This window comes from Pteropus medius, unplaced genomic scaffold (genome assembly GCF_902729225.1).
Source record: "Pteropus medius unplaced genomic scaffold, Ma_sr-lr_union100, whole genome shotgun sequence".
NCBI lineage: Eukaryota > Metazoa > Chordata > Mammalia > Chiroptera > Pteropodidae > Pteropus > Pteropus medius.
Window position 1 is genome coordinate 8946970 of NW_024340696.1, and position 14951 is coordinate 8961920.

General features: G+C 28.8%; 1 protein-coding gene across 2 annotated transcripts in view; it reads left to right on the top strand.

The window, feature by feature from the left end:
* ELP4 (elongator acetyltransferase complex subunit 4) overlaps window positions 1-14951 on the top strand; it is a 194894-nt gene that overhangs the window by 19648 nt on the left and 160295 nt on the right. For both annotated transcript variants that reach the window (XM_039866330.1, XM_039866328.1), the window contains exon 3: window positions 4595-4716. In XM_039866330.1, coding sequence (XP_039722264.1) covers window positions 4595-4716 — 122 coding nt within the window. The remainder of the gene's footprint in view (window positions 1-4594; window positions 4717-14951) is intronic.

The window sequence follows — 14951 nt, forward strand, 5'->3', positions numbered from 1 at the left end:
ATGCTAGAACCTTAATAGGTCCTATTACCTTTTTGGTAGATTCCTTAAGATATCCTACATATGTGATAATGTCTGCATGTAAGCACTGATTTACTTCATCTTTTCCAACTTGTATGCCTTTCATTTCTTTTTCTTGGCTTATTACATGGCTAAGAACTCCTGAAAAATATTGGTTAGAAGTAGTGAGAGTGGATATACTTTCATTGTTCCTAATCTCAGGAAGAAAGCATTCCATCTTAACCATTCTGTTACCTAGAAGTTTATTGGAGATGCCACTTATCCAGTTGAAAAGGTTTCATTCTATTCCTATTTTGGTATAAGTTTTTATGATGAATTGCTGTTGAATTTTTTCAAATGTTTTTTTCTGCATCTATTGGAAGGATCATAAGGTTTTACTTTTTTAATGTTGTTATAGTACATTGATTTACCAAATCAAAAACCAACCTGGCATTTCTGTGATAAATCCCACTTAATCATATTATTTTATATTTAATATATTACTGGGTTTCATTTTTTAGTATCTTAGGAATAACTTTCATATATGTTCATGAAGCATATTAGTCTATAGCTTTCTTTCCCTCTGATGTCTTGGTCTAGTTTTGGTTTCAAGATTATAACGCATTATAAAATGAGTTTTGAAGTGTGTTTCTCGACCTTTTTTTCTGAAAGAGTACTTGTAAGATTGATATAATTTCTTCCTTAAATAGTCTATGCTTTTTAAAAGTCTTTGGTTTAGGTACCAGAATAATAATGGATATATATAGTGAGTTGAGAATTTTTTTTTTTTTTTTTTTTTTTTGAGTTTTTTAGGATTAGTATTTCTTCCTTAAATATTTGGATTTACTAGTAAAGTTCCCAGCCCGCCACCTCCCACACCTGAAGTTTTTATGCATGGGTGGAGGGGGTAATTTTTATTATGATTTTAATTTTGGTTTCCTGTTTCTTTTTTCATATTTGTTTATCCATATCCTTCAAGAAATTTGTCTATTTCTCCTAGTTGTGAAATTTTTTTGGCATAATTTGTTCATAGTACTTATTTTGATGCTTTCAATGTTTATAAGATCTTTGGTGAAATCTATTTTATTCTCAATGTTGATAATTTGTGTCTGTTCTCTTTTCTGATCAGCCTAGGTAGAATCTTATCAATCAATTTTATTAAATGGGCTTTTCATAAAACCAGCTTTTGATGTCACTTTTCTCCTTTTTATTTTTAGGTCCAGTTTTTCATTAATTGATTTTCCTTCTTTATTATTTATTTTCATTTCCTTTGTTTTTAAATCAACTTATCTATCTAGCTTTTTAAAATGAAAGCCCATTGATTTGACCTCTTATTTTCTAATTAAGCATTTAAAGCTATACATCTTTTTCTATGGTCTGCTTTAGCTGTTCCTCAAAATTTTTCATATATTGTATTTCTATAATCATTTAGTTCAAAATATCTTCTAATTTTTTAATTTATTTTTAATCTATAGTTAGTTTCTGTGCTTTGATTTTAAGATACCTAGTTTTTCTAGATTTCTTTTCAATATTGAATTGTAATTGAATTCCATTATAATTTGAGAATATGTTCTGTAAGATTTTAAATTTTTTGAAGTATACTGATACTTGTTTATTGGATTAGCATATGGTTTTTCTTGATGCACATTCTAGATGCACTAAAAAGTAGAACGTGTATTCTGAAACTGCACGAATCAGATTAAGGTGGTTGATGAGGTTCAGATTCTGTTTTCTATTTTCTTAATGATTTTTCTCTTTAGTTCTGTCAATTACTAAGAAATGTATGATAAAATCTCCAAATATATATCTCTCATTGGTTCTATCAGTTTTCCTTTGAAGAGAAATTTAAAGAAAATATAATTTATCCACATACATACATATATCTGTATAAATATATACATTCATGATCACCATGTTTTATAATTTCCCATATATTTATCATTATTTGTATTCTTTATTATTTCCTATAAATACAAGTTACCATGTCATGTCATTTTCCTTTAGCTTTTAGTGACCTGTAGTACAAGTCTGCTGTCCATGAATTGCCTAGTTTTTTTTAATCTGAAAATAATATTTCACCTCAATTTTTTAATATGTTTTGCAAATTTACAACTTTTAACTAAGTTGGGTTTGCTTTTCAACTCTTTGAATAGATTATTATCATTTCTTCTGGCCTTGTTTCTGTTGAGAAATCAGTTGTTATTGTGTTATTTACCCCCATATATCATATGTCATTTTCCCCTGCCGCTTCCAAGATCTACTCTGATATTCTTAGAATTGATTTTTTTCACATTAATCCTAGTAGAGGTTTCTTGTGCTTCTTGGATCTGTAACTGAATATTTTCATCAAATTTGGGGAATTTTTGGCTATCATTTCTTTAAATATTGTTTCTGCTTTGTTCTGTCTCTCAATATCTAGGACAATTAAATATTTGTTGGGCTTCTCTCTGTTGGTCCACATGTGCCTAGGATTCTGTTTAATTTTCATTATTTTTTTGTTCTGTAGATTACATAATTTCTGTTAATCTGCCTTCAAGTTTATTATTATTTTCCCTTCTTTTATCTTTAATTTACTTGTGAGATCACCAAGTAAATTTTTCATTTAAGGAATTATGATTTAAGATATAAATTTTCTATCTGGTTCATTTTTATAGTTTTCATTTCTCTATATTTTTTCTGTTTACTTATTGATGCCGTATTTTCTTTAATACTTTAAATACACTTTAATTCTTTGAATATACATATATATAATAGATGCCTAGAAGTCTTTCTTTTAAATTCAACTTTTGAACCCATTTGGAGTTTCTGTAGGTTGTGTTTTCCTTATTATGGGTCATATTCAGTAATTTTTGGTTGAAATCTGCATGTTGTAAATAATACATTGTAACGATTCTGAATTTCATTGTTTTTCTGGAGATTTCTAGTTTTTTGTTTTAATAGACAGTTAACTTGCCTGTCTATTAAAATTATTAGCTCTCACTTTGGTATATCATGAAGCAGATATTATCTCTACCCAGTTTTTCCAGCTTCGTGATGTTGCTTTTTTAGCCTGGTCACATGGGGTTGTCCCCTGCAATCACAAAGTTTACTCAACAGTTAAATATCTGTACAAAATTTATACTGAGATTTGGGGGCTCACACTTTTTATGGTCCTCGCTCCTGTTTTGTCAATAGACTTCAACTTTCCATTGTACAAGATTCTCCTCTAAGCTTGGGAAAAACATACCTCCAAAGGAGCAGCAAATGTGCAAATCTCACATGATTCAGTTATGTCTTTCAGCTTTATGCTATTCTCTTTTCTTTTGCTTGCAGTTTATTCTTCCAACTCACGCATAACTTGATGGTCAACTAGGGATTTGGGCATAGTTGATAAAACCTTCTGGAGCTCTCTTCCAGGATTTTCCCCCTAAACATTCAGCTGTTTTGACAACACTGAACTCTGTATTCTGCCACCTTAACCTGGAAAGGATATGATTTAAGGTTTCCAAAGCTAAAGAAGGTTAGGAGATTCTTACATGGCATGATCACTGTCTTTAAAATGGAAACTGAGGTGATGACTGCTTGCTTTTCATTGCTTTCCAGAGCCTTCAAATAATTATTTTTTAATGACGTTTTATCCCAGTTTTACAGATATAGTTGTAAAAGGTTTTGCTAACATTACCACAAGTTCAAACTTTCTTAGGAATATTTATTAACAGTGTGATTTTTACAGATATTGGTGATGTCTAGCATATTATAGGAATTCAATTAATATTGATTGGATAAATTAATAATAGCTACTCTCTTTTTAGATAATGCAGTAAATTTACCTTTGTCTCTTTGTGTTGTGTTCAAAGAATAAAATTAAAAAGCTGAGATAAAGTATAGGCATTTGGCTTATCAGTAATATTAAGAGAATTAAGATATATTCAAGTTGTCATTCTGTAACAAAATCTCAAAACTATAACACATTTTTGTCTGAGAAACCCAATTTATCATTTTTTTAAATTAAAATTCAGAAAGAAGGAAAGATGAGGGAATAATAACAGGTAAAAAAATTATTAGGAAAAAATTTATTACAAATTTAGTAACTGTCAAATTAAAATCTTCAATTTTAAATTATTGTTGAATTTAAAACCCAAAACCAGAATGTAAGAATAATACTAGTTTTGGAAGTATCAGTATTAATACTAATATTAATCATTAGGCTACATATACTAAGCGCTTTATTATTGTGACATGAAAGAAATGAAGTGTGAGTTTAAAAACTGGTTGGTAGGTAGTAATGGCCATTTTAGAGGTGCAGTGCCTGAGAAAATCTTATCAAAGAAAAAATATTTCTGGTTCCTTTGATGTAATCGTATATAACACTCTACGTTTTGCAGTAGAGGTAGTGTAGTAGATGGAGAATGATTTTGGAATCAGAAAGACTCTCTTAAAAGTACCTACTTCCCACTGACTATCTAGATAAGTTTCTTCATCTATCTCACTGTACCTTAGGAAGATGTAATTATTGCCCCAGCTCATATATTTGTTTGAAGGAGAAAAATTATAAAAACATCTGAGTGTACTTGTTAAATGGTAGAGTTCTAACTACAATTTTTTTTCTTTTTTACAGAAGAGGATAAATATAATATTTATTCTCCTTTGCTCTTCAAATATTTCCTGGCAGAAGGAATCATCAGTGGGCATACTTTGTTGGTTGCATCTGCAAAAGATGAACCTGCCGAAATTTTACAGGTACAGAATATAGTATATCTTATATATTCAATATTGCGTTTTGAATTTTTTATGAAAAAATATTGTTTATAGATGTAAATAAGACAATATGTTTGTATATATGCAAACTATATTTAAATGTACTAATGAGACCATACATATTTTTTCTCTTAAAGAAAAGTATCAAATTTATTTAAGCATATAGTTTCACTTTTGAATTAGTGTTCTTGAACAATTTTTTTTAACTTAAGTTGAGAAAAATGAATAAGCTATTAAAAACTGACAATAAATAAAGTTATAGTCATGATAATAAGAGAACTCTAAAAAGTTAAGTAAAGAAAAATGACTGCAGAATATGATCAGATATTATATTACCAATGTCCCAAAGGTATAAATTAGAAGAAAGATACAGAAATTAAGTACTCATTTATTGATATTATTTTGCTTTAAATGTACCAGCAATTATTCTCTTCCAAGAAATATGCAATAATAAAATATGTGATAAAAATACCGTGTCTTTTTTAAGTATCAGACAGGGCAATTCTGACTTTTAGAAATCTTAATTTTTTTGTCCAGAATAGAAACTTAATTTAAGGCATTATTTAAATAGAATTCATAATCTAAACTTATTTTTTCCATAGGAAGGTTTTATATCCATGTATAGTCTGCAAAATGGCAAATGACTAAGTCATTTATAAAGAATTTATAGCGTAATTAATACTGATTTACAATAACTGTCAACAAACACCAACAAACTTCTATATGTCTTATGTTCAAAATATTTATTAATAACCTTATGCTGGTTTTTCTGTAACAAAAAAATTCATATTTAAATTTATTTTAAACTTCTTGTCTCAAAAGAATTTGTGTTAAACACATTTCTTCTCAGTTCAGTTATTACAATTAACATTACATGCAGTGTATCAATAGACAAAAATTTTTATAATACATTGCTTCATTAAGATGTATCAGTGGATAAATATTGCTAAAATGGGACAGTATTCAGCATCAATTATATTCACATTTTTTGTTTTTATGGATGTGAGCTGTTCACAATTAAGTAAAAGAAAATAGATGTTTTGTTGTTTCAGTGTCCCTCAATTTTTTTTTACTTTTTCTGCACAATATACACCAAAAAAAATCACAACATGTCTGTCATCATAAATTGTTTTAAATTATTTGTCTGGTCTATCAGGTTCACCTAAAATTTTGCTGAAAACAATGAAAAAAGAGTAATTTCTTCAATTGTTAGAGCATTCACATTTTCTGTACCAAATAGATAATTTTTAAATTATTTCTTTTGTGCTCTGGAGGTTTTTATACTTAGGCAATGAGAAGTAAATCTTTCATTTGGAAAGTGAGAAAAGGGTGATTTGAAAGGAAATGGAAAAGGGGGAACCTGCACTTCTGTCATCGGCACATTCTCTAAAGAGTCGGTTTTCTGTCTGAGTACTTGTGAAAGCTGAAGATCAAGGAATTGATTCCTGTAAAAATACCATGATCATTTGCTTCTTTGAAAGTCTTCATATACCCCAAGTTTAAAGATTCCTAGTTTTTTACAATCAAAAGTGATGGAAACAAGTCATCTTACCTGATCAATATTGTTTCTAAGTTTAGACTACCATATACTCAATATAAATAAATCCAAATATTGATGTAGCCCAGTAAACCTGTATTTACATTAGTCTATTCTAGATAGTGTACTGCTAACTAGCATTTATTTTATATCAATTTTTTAAAAAGTACATTACTTTGTATTTCAAAGATGTAGGAATAATACCTTTTAAGATACTATTGCTCCATAAAAAATCTAAATAAAGATTATCTTGGCTAAAAAATGTTAAACTAACTGATCAGACTTAGAATTTTTTTTATGAAAATTATACCTCTGGAATGTTACATTACATGTAAATGCATACTGTCTTATTGGAAGCAAAGAAACAAAAGAAACCATTGGTGATATTTTCCTCTTATCTTAAATAGTATTTAAAAGATGATTATTTTAAATAAATTCCCATTGATTAATATATCTGTCAATTTTCCTTCAGAAGTACTGTTGGTTTCAGTGTTGACAGCTATTTTACTTGATTTTCCATATTTGAATTTTTACTATCACTGAGATCCAATTTATAATAACCTGCTAGTCAATATCCTGGAACTTAAATTTGTATTATGTTTCAAGGGAAATACATGTTAAAATGGTTTCACCATTTATTTTTAATATTTTTAAAGGTTTCTCTTGCTCTGGACTAGTATAGGTGTTTTCAACTGAAGAATGTGTTCTAGTGTCATCAGATGAATTGTTCTTTATCATGTGCACTTCTACTGTATGTTAAAGACAGTAAAATTGCTGCCACAAAAAGTTAATGGTCTTATGCATTAGATTACTTTATATAACATTTCAGATTTGATGCTGCATTTCAAAGTTTATTTCATTCATCTATTTTTGAGTAGCCTAGAACGAGTTGTTTTTATTTGCATAGCAAGGTTGCTTTACACGATAATTGAATATTAATCAATAATGTATTCAGTGAAGTTAAATATTAAATTAACTATAAAGTTGAATGTGTGGTTCCCAGGAAAAATTTATCTTCTTTGATCTTAATGCCATTATTTGCTTTTGACTAAAATCACTTATGTAGGCGAGTAATGAAAGTAGTTAAAGGTTGTACATGCTAAGTAATATCCATATTTAACATTTCTCTACATAAAAAAATATTTAAAAACTTAAATTTAAACTGTTTTAATTTCATTATGTTCTTAAGTTTAATGCAGCTCTACTCTGAAAATACATCTGGTTTATTAATAGAATTTTCTTCACTCATCAGTAATATTTCTTAAATTCTCAATCTGTCATTTTATATTTCTTAAATGTTTAATATGTAATAGTAAAACAGTATTTGATTTATAAAATAATATGCCATTTTTATTTTTCTATTATAAAAAGTACAAAGAGTATTATTTTAACACATACATATTTAATGTGGTCTACTTAGTGTTCACATGTTTAGAATAGACTGGATTAAAAAATTATGGCTGATAACAATTTAAATTATTTATATTCTTCATAACACCATTGCATAGACAAAGTTTTTAGCATCTCTCTAAGAATAAATAAAGTATTTTTGCAATTCAAAATGAGATGTTGACTACTAATGTGGATAAGTAGGTTTTCTATATAATATTCAGTCAAGATTTCAGTGTGCCCAACTCAGAGTTATACTTAAAACTTCATTTGTATCAAACACCCAAACAATGAATGACCAAAACCAAGGCATTAACAGTGTTTACAGATGCAGCGTAGGAGGAAAATGCTGTACTTGCTTAGTTTTAATTTTATGATATATATGATTGAGGATTTCTGGAACCTATAACCAAGGCAAATATTGCTGGTAAAAGAAAAGGTAAAAGACAATCTTATAGACCATAATTATCTTAAAACTGTATATAACTAAAAGACAAGTAAAGGATAAAAAGCCACATCAGCTGCCTAAGATATCTTATATAACCACCCAGCAATTTATCCATCATCCTTTGAAAACATATTCATGCCTATTGTAGTCAAGGCTCCTTCAGGAAATCAGCATTAAGATGTAACTCTGAAAAATTACACCCCTTAGATAATCCTATAGAACAATATACATGATGTTGTTAAAGCTTTTAAAAACATATGGTAAGTATTTTTCAGTTAAATTTTTTTATCTAAAAGAATTTTCTTGATCATCTCAAAAAACAGTGATAAGTATTCTCCATGAAAACTTTCTATGGAATGTTTTCTAAAATACCAAAAATTATAACTTATGTTAAAATATTTAAATATTTATCAGTAGATAGGCTGATTTTTTTATGAAATAAAAAACTATACATGCATGCACGTACATTTCCTTTGAACTTGAGAATACTAAGATTTTTCTCATGTTCTTTTCATAATTTTAACAATACGATGTTATGTATTTATAGAAATTAAATGATTTTTAGAAGTAAATTTAAATGCCACTTCATAATATATTAAGGTTAGTTTTAAAACTTAATTTGAATATTTTTTTAATGACATGCCAGATAGATAATACTCACACAGGGAGAGACATCTAATATCTAGAGCAAAGGGTTCATTCTTGACTCTTTCCATTAACTCTTCGAATTATCTGTTATATGCACTAATACTGTCCACCATCAACCACAGTTAGAACAAAGTAGGAAGCTAGGATTCTTTTACAGCTTAAAAATTGTATTTTTTAATATATACCCAGGGTAAGTACATGCTTACCAGCAGGAGTGTTATAACTACTTTCATGTTTACTAAAGGTATACAGTATATATTTAACATCAAACATACTAGTAAATAAATAGCTCAAATATAAAATCAATTATGATAAAACTTCCCATATTTAATATAGAGAAAATCTTTCATAATTGAAAATGGGTTGCTTTATAATAATCCATAAGTTATAAAGTAAGCAACAATTCATTTAAAATGAACTATATAATATGTGATGAGTTAATATAGCAACAAGATATTTAGTACTGAAGTATGAAAATTTAGACTAATATCTTCAGAATTCTTTTTATGGCCTTTAAATATCCATAAGAAAAATTAAAATGTTATCTAATAATTAGAAGATATTATTTTATATCCCCAAATATCAGTCTTTTACCCAAATATTGAACTCATTTGTTAAGATCTTATTCATTGTACCATGAGTCTTTTGTTTTATTCGATTCTTTGGTTATAATTAAGATGAGAGATACTAATTGATTTAGATGAGACACCAAAAAATATGGTGACGAAAGGAGATTTGACTTTGGGTGGTGAATACACAATGTAATATACATATGACATATTGAATTGTACACGTGAAACCTATATAATTTTATTAACCACTGCCACTCCAATATATTTAATAAAGTTCTTTTGATATTGGGAAAAAAATTAATATAATTGAAAAAAGAAGAATTAGGTGAGGCAGTATTATTGGCTAAACAACGTAAAGTTGAATTTCTATTTAAAAGATTTCCTTCTGTCAGTTTGCTATCAAGATTAAATCTGTGTTTACCCTCCATCTGTTATTTACTGATCATAGAACAAGAATTAGAAGTCTGAATCCAGTGAGTAGTCAGTTATTTGCTCTTAGTACATTGTAATACAGTCTGGTCTTTCTAAGTAAATAGAATACAAAAATATCTCAGCTTTATCTTGTTTTCCTTGTTCTGCCAAAAGTTGAGATAGCTGTAAGAATGAAGATAAGGAAATACCCCTTGATTGGCCAAGTATATTTTTTAACATTTTTTTTATCATACTCATCTCCAATGTTGTAGTTTTAAAATGATTTGCAATGAAAGCAATACATCATGTTATAAATAATTAAAAATTATTTTCTGGCCCTTCTATCATTCCATTTTGTAAGTTTTATGCATGCCCAATAGCATAAGTAGCACATTTTCTAACACCTTTTTACCTCTTCTGGCCTATATAATTTGTTGTATTTCCTATCAAAACTATTTTGTCACTGTATATCCTTTTTCCATAGTGTAAGCACAAATATTACAAGAACCCTTTGAAGGCAGAGCTATAATCAGTATATATTTTTCTTCATTTCTTTCTCAACATTTATTTGTTCAGAAAATTGTCAGGCTGTCTATACGATTTTCAGTGCTTACAACTCTGAAGTGCTAGTTGAGCCAGAAATTTGCTGTTTGACCCTGGAGTTTCACTCTTTATTTTTTTTCACCCTCACTACTTATAAGAACTTATTTAAAATTCTAAGTTCTCCCCTGGCAGCCACAGTTAGAGCTTCTTTGGCAAACTAAAAAGACTAAGAAAAAAACATGCAAAGGCTCAGTACTGCTTCCAGTGACCTACATTTGTAGCCAGTTTTTAAAAGATGGCATGTGCCTTATTTTCCAATGAAAAAATGAAAGATACGATAAAAATATCAAGGAAAATAAACCCACTTCTCTTTCACTAGTTAGTGAGAACTATTTCTAATATAACATTAAAATAAATACACATTTGCCATGATGTCTGTATATTAATCAACAAGAGCAAGGAATTTCGCATGCAGAAAAGTGACCTAAGTCATATACCAAGAATGCCGTAGTTTGTAATATTTATCTTCAGGAAAGGGAAATATATTTGAGATCTGGGCTTAGATTTTAATGTCTATATTGCTACTTAACTAGCTGCAGGACCTTGCACAAGTCACTTGGAACTCTGGAATAAGAGATATTATCCTAGCTACTTTATTTCAGAGTTCCACATTAAAAATTAAATATCTGGGGGTTTTGCTTTCTTAATCTTAAAAACACTTATTCCTCACCTCACATTTACTTTCAAAAATTTTTATGTTGAACATACAAAAAATGAATGGTTGTCAATACTTGATGGTTATTGTTAGGCTCAAAAGAAATGTTAAAATCTTGAAACTATTAGATAGTACTTTATCATTCTTTGAAAATAAGCCACACAAAGCCAGAATTGGGAATATTAGAGTTTATTTTTCTTCTGAATATTTTTACAAAAAATAGTATTCAGAAGAAATTATTCAGTCCTTTTGTGTTGGGGGTGGATAACAGAGGAGGAAATGACTCGAAATTCTGAAAACCAAAGCCATTAAAATTAAAAGGAAATAACTTTTTCATCAGCTCCCCAAATTAACATATTATCGCATTAAATAAAACATTGAAAGCCATGAAAAAGACACAGTTGTACCATCAAGGGTCATTAAGCAGTCTGTGAAGATTTCTTATGTACAAAAAGATAACTTTACTGTGTGAAAACCCCAATGAAGACAGGACTATCTCTCCATCTACTGTTGGCATGATTCTGTCAGTGGCCAGTGTTTCTTTCCTGAAATTTTAAGTTTTATTCATCAGAAACTGACAGGCAATTGCAGAAAGTGACCTTTGTTCGCTACATCTATCTTTTAATATTATGGAAAATTAATGGAATCAGAGGCATTTGAAATGTGCTTATCATTTTTATAAAATATTCTTACACTAATTTGTGTATGTATGTGTGTGTCTGTGTGTCTAAAAGTCTGTGCTATAGATTTCAAAAACAGGGTAGATAGCATTAAACTGAAGACAATTTGAAAGTAGGAAATAGATCTGAGAGTATGAAGTGAAATTTTTTACCTATATATTCCCTAAACAGATTACAACATATAGGTTGCTATAGAATTAAAGAAAATCTATTTTATGCCTTTACCCAGCTTCCTCTACTTCTCAGTTCTCAATGAGTAGAAGGAGAACCAGTTCGGTCTATAAACACCAAATGTACTACAAAATATCATTTTCAAACTTAATAAAAATAAAATGATATCCAGTTTCATTTAGTACCTCACAATACCCTAAGAATTTTTGTTTATGACATTTTCTATAAGCTAGGAAAATGAATATGACATCAAACAAATAAAACCAGTCACTTGTATTTTCCTAATCTAGGGATTTAACTGATCTGGACCTTATATTTCGAAAAATTTTAGTTTTATCAGGTTTTTAGAAATTGGTTTAGTTTATATTCAATAGGGACACTTAATAGTTAAAGGAATTTTGTAACCTGTTTGCTTAATATAGATTTTCATAATCATGTTTTCTTAAAAACAGATTGATATACATCCTTATACAGTAAACATTTACTAAAGGAAATAATTACACATGATTTTGGTAACTAAACCTGCTGATACCAGTGATTAAGTGGAGACTTTAGTCTACTTTTTAAAATAGTTTTCAAAATATATTGTAATCAAGATATTTTCTATTACAAGGACTACATTGTTCACTGTTTATTATTTTTTATAACTAGTGATATACAGACATGTAAAGATATTCATACACATATATACATATATATACACTATATACGTATGTATATATACACACTATGTATATATAATACACATATACACACATTTAGGAGTTCACATGTTTTTAACAATGGTAGTTAATTACTACTTCTTTTTAATTTATAATCTCTCTGAGTAAGTTTTATTGGTTGTGCAATCAGAACTAGATTAAACATTGACAGCATTTAATGTATAAACTTTGCTTTGTAAAGGAAACTAGAAAAGGAAACTCCAATTGTTATGGCTAGAAATATTAATAGATACCAACAGTGTATCCTCTCTGAATAAAAATATTTGTCCCTCTCTGAAGAAAAATATTTGTTTTGAAGTACAGCGAATGCTTTGAAGAAATATGTAATATAACTTTTATATTTTGATATATAAAATATATAAATTCTGCATCTGAGTTGATATATGAAGAAATATTTTAAATTCATATAGACCACAGGGAGACTTGTTCTTAAAAGCTTAACAATTTTGATTTTTTTACATATGTGAGAAAATAATTATGAAAGCAAAAAATATCAGAATGCCAAGAAACTCAATGCAGTTCTCTCTAAACTCCTTTTAAGTCAGTGCCATCAGTAAGCAGTCTTGAAATCATGTGGCCGCCTTGGTCAGGCATATTGCTAGGACCTAGATAAGGAATTTAAATTTGCCTGAACCTCATTTTCCTAACCTCCCTCCTAGCTTGCAGTAGGACTCAGGGATTAATTACATGTCTAAATTGCTTTGAGATCCTTCTATGATTGATGCTTTTAAAAATATGGTGTTTTAGAATGTAATCTTAAAAATAATTAGATTATGGTTTGCATTTAATTGGAAGTAGTTTTGTTTTTTTTTACTCAGTGCCAGCCTTTTCCTTCATTTCTGAATACTTCTAGCACAGACTTCCATTTCATGTTCAAGTTATCTTTCTCCTTCTCCCTAAGTCAAGAAACTTAAGAGATTTTCCAGTCTTCTCAATGCATTTCTGGTTTACATGTTAAAGAGAAATGTGATGTGGATCAATGCAAAAATATTGAGAATACTGGTTTTTTATTTTCCAGATTTATGTTAATTGATGTAGTTGCAAAATTAAAAGCATCATTTTTTGTCAATAGTTTAATAGGAAGTTTAGTTACAATATTCTTTGTATACCAATTTTACTCTTTCTTCTTGTAACATGAGCAATTTTGCCACCTTTATATTCAAGAAAAAAATCTGATATTGCACTACGATGTCCCCTGATAAGTACTGAATTTACTTGAAATGTGGATGGAAATAAGTTAATTCATGAATTACTAATCTTAAAATCTATGAGGTTTTTAAAAAAAAAAATTTATTATTAGTTTCAAGTATAGTTTTAAAAACGTTTTTATGCACCGTCAACTATACTCCCGGACTTCTGACTTATTCCATGCAGTCTACATTTCTGAATGCTTTTAACAATTAAAGTCACTTCTCTCCCTATACTTTGAAATATTTAAATGAAGATAATGTGGAGGACATACTTTTACTATATGGATTCTCAGTTTAGACATTTGGAGTATTTTGTTTTCAATTTATGGTAATATCTTTAGATTTGTTTCTTTTTCTAACTTTCAGAAAATAAATGTCCTTACCCCTGCCCCAAGAAAAAAACCCAAATCAACAAAGTTATATACTTACTGATACAATAAAATATACTTACTGATACATGGATAATACTTAAGTAGTATTAATTATACAGTTACCAAAACCTGCAAGGATCAAAAGATTTTATTTTTAAGAAGGATTTCTCATGCTGCATGGATTATGTTGCTACATAATAGCTCAGTAGTACTTTTGCTGAATTGTAAAATAGCTTAGAGAGGAGTATGATGCCCATACTTGGTGTAATGCATTGGTAATTAAGAGGGTGGGAGGTTAAGCTTCATTAACTGCTGAGGGATTGTATCTTGGGTTTTATTATGCCCTAGAGAACATAAAAAGTGAGAAGGGTCAAACTGTTGGAGTCAGATTTTGCTTGTGCATCTGCCAAAACAAAGACCACAAAATAATATAGCAGTAAGCACAGAATGTCATGGATTGAAAAGGGAAGAAATATATTTACAGCAGCCTATGGATACAGATAAATGTTTAAAAAAAATAAATATACTTAAACACTGGAGTATATTTTGGAAGTTTGCAATAATTTGGTTTTGTGTAGAATTTTTTTTTAAGTAAGACAAACAACTGTTTTTGTCCAAATGTAATGGCAATTTCTTTATTCGTGTTAATTTTCTAACCTGATTCATTTGATTAAAAGAGAGAAATTTTATACTTTCCATGCTATCTTCTGTGTAGAATTTATGAAGCCTGATTTTCATTTTTATTTATTCCTGATCCTTGCGACCAAATTTATGGGAACTGTAAGCACCACACTGCAGGATAAAAAAATCCGATAGTCTT